This window comes from Nansenia antarctica (assembly GCF_963989245.1).
Source record: "Nansenia antarctica genome assembly, chromosome: 7".
Taxonomy (NCBI): domain Eukaryota; kingdom Metazoa; phylum Chordata; class Actinopteri; order Argentiniformes; family Microstomatidae; genus Nansenia; species Nansenia antarctica.
In genome coordinates, this window is record NC_137677.1 from 65,328,127 (window position 1) to 65,335,626 (window position 7,500).

The following is a 7,500-nucleotide window of genomic DNA, read 5'->3' on the forward strand; positions in this document are numbered from 1 at the left end:
ATGGCATCAGCACTTCTCTCCTCTCCCTCTCCAGCCCCCCAGCCCCTCCATCCCTCCATCCCTCCATCCCTCCATCCCTCCATCCCTGCGATCCTCCAACCCTCCATCCCCCAGCTTCTCCATCCCTCCATCCCTCCATCCCCCATCCCTCCATCCCTCCATCCTTCCATCCCTCCATCCCCCCATCCCTCCATCCCTCCATCCTTCCATCCCCCCTGCCCCCCATCCCTCCATCCCCCAGCTTCTCCATCCTCCATCCCTCCATCCTTCCATCCCTCCATCCCCCCATCCCTCATCCCTCCATCCTTCCATCCCTCCATCCCCCTGCCCCCCATCCCTCCATCCCTCCATCCCCCCTGCCCTCCATCCCTCCATCCTTCCATCCCTCCATCCCCCCTGCCCCCCATCCCTCCATCCCCTCCAGGCCTCAAAGCCTGACCTCCCCCCTGCCAGGGCCCTGCATGTTTGGCCTGGTGCGATGGCTCCATCCGCTGGGCAAACCGGCCCCTGCCCCACCCCCACCCACTCCCCCCTTCCCTTCTCCCCCCCAACCCCCCCCCTTCCCCCGACTCCTTTATTCCTCTCTGGAGCAACACAACACAGGGTGAGAGTCATGGCATCGGAGGGAGAGAGGAGGGGAGGAGGAGGGAGAGAGGAGGGAGGGAGAGAGGAGGGAGGGAGAGAGGAGGGAGGGAGAGAGGAGGGAGGGAGAGAGGAGGGAGGGAGGAGGGAGGGAGAGAGGAGGGAGGAGAGAGGAGGGAGGGAGGAGGGAGGGAGAGAGGAGGGAGGGAGAGAGAGAGAGGGAGGGAGAGAGGAGGGAGGGGAGGGAGGGAGGGAGGGAGAGAGGGAGGCAGAGAGGAGGGGAGGGAGAGAGGAGGGAGGGAGAGAGGAGGGAGGGAGAGAGGAGGGAGGGAGAGAGGAGGGAGGGAGAGAGGAGGGAGGGAGAGAGGAGGGAGAGAGGAGGGAGGGAGAGAGGGAGGGAGGGAGAGAGGTAGGGCCGGTCAGGGGGTATGTGGTTACAGCGATAATGGGTTGCTGTCTGGAGAGGCTGGGTCTGGTCTGGGCGATCAAAAGGTATGAATGGTCTGTATAGTCTGCACACACAGAATACAGGCTTTGCTTTGTGGTGTTTGTTGTTGGGGGGCTGCGTCTCTGGTTACCGGCTTTTCAATCAGTCGGTGGGTGAGTCGTTTCAACGTGACCCCCCTGTCTCTCAGACCCCTGCAGAGTGTCTGTGGGCGAGGCTGTCTGTCTGTCTGTCTGTCTGTCTGTCTGTCTGTCTGTCTGTCTGTCTGTCTCAGACCCCTGTAGTGTGTCTGTGGGTAGGGCTGTCTGTCTGTCTCAGAGCCCTGCAGAGTGTCTGTGGGTGAGGCTGTCTGTCTTTTTTGTGATAATTTTTTATTTTGATTTTATGTACAAACACACAAATGACAATGACAAAACAATTACCAAAATATACATCATTTCATACCTGCATACATTCCCCTACCCACCCTCCACAAGGTCAAGGTCTTACTCCGCCCAAAAAACCTCAAGAAGGATTTAAACCAGCTCAACATAAATGCCACCAAATAAAATAAATAAACTTAATAGGATAAACATAAAACATTAAATACTTATAATATTCAAATATCAATACCCACCCCATTACAAACCATAAGTTATGCATATCACCTCTGCATACATTCTATAAAGGAAGTCCATAAACTAATATTCTTTGCTTGAGCGCCATGCATGCTGGCCACGGACCTTTCTAGTTTGGCTAGATCTAACACAGTGTTTAACCAATGCTGATAGGACAAGTCATGGGGGTCTTTCCACCTCTGAGCTACCAGTTTTTTGGCGGGGTGAGGCTGTCTGTCTGTCTGTCTGTCTGTCTGTCTGTCTCAGAGCCCTGCAGAGCGTCTGTGGGTGAGACTGTCTGTCTGTCTGTCTCAGAGCCCTGCAGAGTGTCTGTGGGTGTGGTGTGTGTGTGTGTGTGTGTGTGTGTGTGTGTGTGTGTGTGAGGGCAGAGTGTCTGTGGGTGAGTCTGTCTGTGTGTGTGTGTGTGTGTGTGTGTGTGTGTGTGTGTGTGTGTGTGTGTGTGTGTGTGTGTGTGTGAGGCAGAGTGTGTGTGGGTGAGGTCAGCCAACCATGCTGGTCCCCAGAGTAACGCGCTGGTCTCTTCTGATGGGCTTCTGGCTCAATGTGGCACATGGGCAGAAGTATGTGTTGTGTCTGTGTGTGTGTGTGTGTGTGTGTGTGTGTGCGTGTGTGTGTGTGTGTGTGTGTGTGTGTGTATGTGTGTGTGTGTCTGTTTCTGTGAGTGGGGAGAGGGGGAGGGGAGCTCCACAGCAGTGGAGGAATGCTGTCAGATCACAGATGAGGATAGGGTGCTAATGACCACTGGACTCGAGAAAATGAGAGAGAGGAAGAGAGAGAGGGAGGGAGTGGTGAGAGGGAGAGAGAGACAGAGAGAGAGAGAGAGAGGGAGGGAGGGGTGAGAGGGAGAGAGAGACAGAGAGAGAGAGAGAGAGAGAGAGAGAGAGAGAGAGAGGGAGAGAGAGGGAGGGGTGAGAGGGAGAGAGAGACAGAGGGAGAGGGAGAGAGAGACAGAGAGAGAGGGAGGGAGGGTGAGAGGGTTTCTGTGAGTGTGCGTGTGTGTGTGTGTGTCTGTTTCTGTAAGTATGTATGTGTGTGTGTGTGTGTGTGTGTGTGTGTGTGGTGCGTGCGTTTGTCTGTGTGTTTGTTTCTGTGAGTGTGCGTGTGTGTTCGTTGTGTTTCTTTGTGCTGTTGTGTTCGTTGTGTCTCTTTGAGCTGCTGTGCTGTTGAGTGGTGTTGGCAGCGGAGGCAGGGAGCTGCCCCTCCTAGCTGGCCCGTGTTCTGTGTTCTGTGTTCTGGTGTTCTGGTGTTCTGGGCTGGGCTCAGACGTGGGCCTGGCAGGACCGGTGACACCTTCACTTAAGTTAAACGAAGCGAGATCAGCCCCAGATCAATTCCCCAGCTCGAGACAAGCAAGAAAGTAAGAGTGTGCGTAGGTGTGTGTGTCTGTGTCTGTGTGTGTGTGTGTCTGTGTCTGTGTGTGTAGGTGTCTGTGACTGTGTGTGTGTAGGTGTGTGTGTGTGTGTGTGTGTGTGTATGTGTGTGCTTGCATGCATGAGTGCCTCCTTTCCTGTGTGCCTGCCTTGTGTGTGTGTGTGTGTGTGTGTGTGTGTGTGTGTGTGTGTGTGTGTTTGTGTCTTTTCACATGTGGTGAAGGACACCATGTTTTTTTCCCCAGGACACCCAGAAAGTTTGATTTAGTAGAGAGACGTGAGGATATCTATCTGACTGGAACATCAGCAGACAACCACAACAACCTCTGTCTGTCTGTCTGTCTGTCTCCCTTCTCTCTCTCTCTCTCTCTCTCCCTCTCTCTCTCTCCCCTCTCTCTCTCTCTCACCCCTCCCTCTCTCTCTCTCCCTCTCTCTCCTCTCCCTCTCTCTCTCTGTCTCTCTCTCTCTCTCTCCCTCTGCTCCCTCTCTCTCTCCCTCTCTCCACTCCCTCTCTCTCTCTCCCTCTCTCCCACCCCTCTCTCTCTCTCTCACCCCTCCCTCTCTCTCTCTCCCTCTCTCTCTCCCTCTCCCTCTCTCTCTCCCCCTATCTCTCTCTCTCCCTCTCACCCCTCTCTCTCTCTCTCCCTCTCTTTCTCTCTCTCTCTCTGTCTCTCTCTCCCTCTCTCCGTCTCTCTCTCTCTCCTCTCTCTCTTGTTCTCTCTCTCTCTGTCTCTCTCTCTCTCTCACCCCTCCCTCTCACACCTCTCTCTCTCTCTCTCTCTCTTGTGACAAAGGCAGCACCGCGCGCAGAGACAAAGCCCTCTTCACACTGACACTGACACTCCGCTGCCGGCTGCTTGACGTGATGTCACTCTATTGTTGACGGTTGTCAAAGAACAAATGGTTGTTCAGTGAAACCCCACCGTGACAATGCTGGTTTGTGTTCGGCGTGACAATGCTTTCCAAGGCCGAGTCATCTGGCTGTAGTAGAACCAGAACCCAGACCCATGCTGTTGTACACCGAGGCCAGACACACCATGCTGTCATCACCAGCTCAATCATTACATTTCTGGAGAGTTGTTGCAGGCTGTGTGATTGGATGATGACACGGCTGTCAGAACTGCAGAGTCACTACCCATCTTCCGTCGTAGACGGAAGACCTCCATCTCTTCAGGTTACACCTTTACTGCTCCTCCTGAGACATCTACTGCCCCCCAGCACTATGTCTCCTAAAGACACCCGCTTTTCCCTCTACTGTGTCCCCTATGATTTCTACTGCCCCCCTTGTACTGTTTCTCTGTTCTCCAGTGTCTTAAATATAAAAACAAAACAAAAACAACAACAACCTAGGTTTAGGAGACGGTGATAGAAGAAGGTTTTTCCTTCTATCAGTGGCCCCGGCCTGAGCTAGATTACTCTTCCTGCGACGACTGGTGGATTGATGATTCACTTGCTTAGTATTCAAATGTATCGATTGTATCGCTTTGGAATAAGGCGTCTGCTAAATGCCAAAAATGTAAATGTAAAAAAGCACGCACGCACGCACACACACACGCACGCACACACACACACACACACACACGCACCACACACACACACGCACGCACGCACGCACACACACACACACCACTGGGAGCTGAGCAGAACACAGCGGTCCCAAACCTAGCACATGGGCGGATAGAGAGCGTCCCTGCGTGATGCAACCTCACCGCAATCCCACAATCCTCTCTGCCACTCTGCCAGGCAGGGAGTTACTCCTCTACAGTTCCTCTACGTATCACCCACCTGAAACAGCCTGAGGCAGAGGACACACACACACACACACACACACAGAAACAGACACACACACACACACACACACAGAAACAGACACACAACACGCACACATATACACACACACACAGACACACGCACGCACACACACACACACTCACAGAAACAGACACACACACAGACACACGCACGCACACACACACACACACACACACACACACACTCGCACACACACACGCACACTCACGCACACACTCGCACACACACACACACACACTCACGCACGCACGCACACTCACACGCACACACACACACACACACTCACAGAAACAGACACACACATGCACGCACACACACACGCACACTCACACACGCACACATCACTCACGCACACGCATTCTCCACCCATCTTCGGAGTTGAACAGAACACACACCGGTCCCACGCCTGGAACTGTTAGCAGCGAGCCAACACAAGCCCGTCTTACTGCCAAGAACGCTACAGAGAGGAGGAGGACCAGGGGACAGGGGGGACAGGGGGACAGGAGAGGACAGGGGGACAGGAGGACAGGAGAGGACAGGGGGGGCAGGGGGACAGGGGGGCAGGGGGACAGGGGACAGGGGGACAGGAGACAGGAGGACAGGGGGACGGGGTACAGGGGGACCAGGGGGACAGGGGGGCAGGGGGACGGGGGTACAGGGGGACAGGAGGACAGGGGGACAGGGGGACAGGGGGACAGGGGGACAGGGGGGACAGGGGGTACAGGGGGACAGGGGGACAGGAGGACAGGGGGGACAGGGGGACAGGGGGGACAGGGGACAGGGGGACAGGGGGACAGGGGGTAAAAGGGGGACAGGGGGGACAGGGGGGACACAGGGGGACAGGGGGAGAGGGGGACAGGGGGGACAGGGGAGACAGGGGGGGACAGGGGGACAGGGGAGAGGGGGGACAGGGGGACAGGGGGGACAGGAGGACAGGGGGACAGGGGGAGAGGGGGACAGGGGGACAGGGGGACAGTGGGGACAGGGGGGCAGCAGTGGAGGATGAGGACAGATGAGGATAGGGTGCTAATGACCACTGGACTCAAGAGAAATGAGAGAGAGGAAGAGAGAGAGAGAGAGAGAGAGGGAGAGAGAGAGATAGGGAGAGAGAGACAGAGAGAGAGAGAGAGTGAGGGAGAGAGAGAGAGGGAGGGGTGAGAGGAAAGAGAGACAGAGAGAGAGAGAGAGAGAGAGGGAGAGAGAGAGAGGGAGGGGTGAGAGGGAGAGAAAGACAGAGAGAGAGAGAGACGAGAGAGAGAGACAGAGAGAGAGAGAGACAGAGAGAGAGAGAGAGAGAGACAGAGAGAGAGAGAGAGAGAGAGAGAGAGGGAGGGTGAGAGGGAGAGAAAGACAGAGAGAGAGAGAGAGAGGGAGGGGTGAGAGGGAGAGAAGGGGTTAGAGGGAGGAGAGAGAGAGGGGGAGGGAGGGGTGAGAGGGAGAGAGAGACAGAGAGAGAGAGAGAGAGACAGAGAGAGAGAGAGGGAGAGGGTGGAGGGAAAGAGAGACAGGGAGAGAGAGAGAGAGAGAGGGAGAGAGAGAGAGAGGGGTGAGAGGGAGACAGAAACAGAGAGAGAGGGAGAAGGTGTGCTCAGCTTACCTGTATGAGGGACACGTTGTTGAGCGTTAATCTAAACAGGAAGTTCCTGGGTAACCAAAACAAGAAGTCGGGAAAAAATCAATATGAGTTCATGCGGTTTGTCATCACAGATGCAGATCGCACTGCATGAATAATCCATGCGCCATGCGCCTCTCCCCTCCGTCTGGGTCAAATAAGGACATTCTGACTCTTTGCGGTCAGAATAAGAGAAAAAACAGACCCTCCTCTCCAGAGCAAGGATGTTTTTCACATCCATCCAGACCCCCCGTCCCCCCGTCCCCCCCCGTGCCAAATTCCACGCGAGGAGGCCCTACCCCAACAGAACCTCAATCTCAATGGGCCTACTTAACGCTATGATTACCATTTTTAATCTCCCACATTGTCTATTGTGGAGGGAGAAAGAAAGTGAAGGGTTTTCTTTGGCGCAGCTAGGGCCCGGGACATTTTTGCATAATGAGTCTGAATGGTACAGAATGGTGTTCTCTCTCACCTCGCGCCCACTATCAACTCGTTCCTGGTGAGGTTCAAGGGTCAGCTGGGAGTAGTCTCGCACGCCCGGATGGGAGAAGTGAGAGATCCAGGGACTGAGAGCTGTAAAAGAGAGAGAGAGGAGAGAGGGAGGAGAGAGGGAGGAGAGAGAGAGAGAGATTAAGAGACTCACAGAGACTGCTATACAATTGTAACTAACTATTGGCCTTAAGAGCCTGATGGGTCTGATACAAATGCTTTGTAGTGTCCAGGATTAGGTTTAACCTCTTCTTATCCACGGACCCAGATGGGCATCCGAAGTGATATAAAGAGTTTACCTCGATCAATTCTCTTCATCGATATCAATCTTTTTTCACAATTTTGCATGCTATACGATGCCACATTTTTTTTCCCGAGACGGTAAACACGGCCTAAGTCACATCCAGTTTTCTTCAACTGGAGAATGTGTCATGTCCGGTTTCAACGCCAAATTTCCATACCATTGGTCGGCCAACCCAAAAAAAATAAAAAAATAAAAATAAATCTGATACATGAGAAAGGTCAAAGGTCAAAGATGGTGCCAAAATATCTCCAAATGGCCTAAACATA

The 7,500-nt window shown here is 54.1% G+C and overlaps 1 protein-coding gene across 1 annotated transcript in view; it reads right to left on the reverse strand.

Moving 5' to 3' along the window:
• Nucleotides 1–7,500, reverse strand: part of sema5ba (sema domain, seven thrombospondin repeats (type 1 and type 1-like), transmembrane domain (TM) and short cytoplasmic domain, (semaphorin) 5Ba) — a gene marked incomplete at its 3' end in the record, with an annotated part of 55,390 nt that overhangs the window by 28,068 nt on the left and 19,822 nt on the right. The window contains 3 exon segments of the mRNA XM_080537053.1: nt 6,424–6,469; nt 6,914–6,945; nt 6,947–7,014. Coding sequence (XP_080393179.1) covers nt 6,424–6,469; nt 6,914–6,945; nt 6,947–7,014 — 146 coding nt within the window.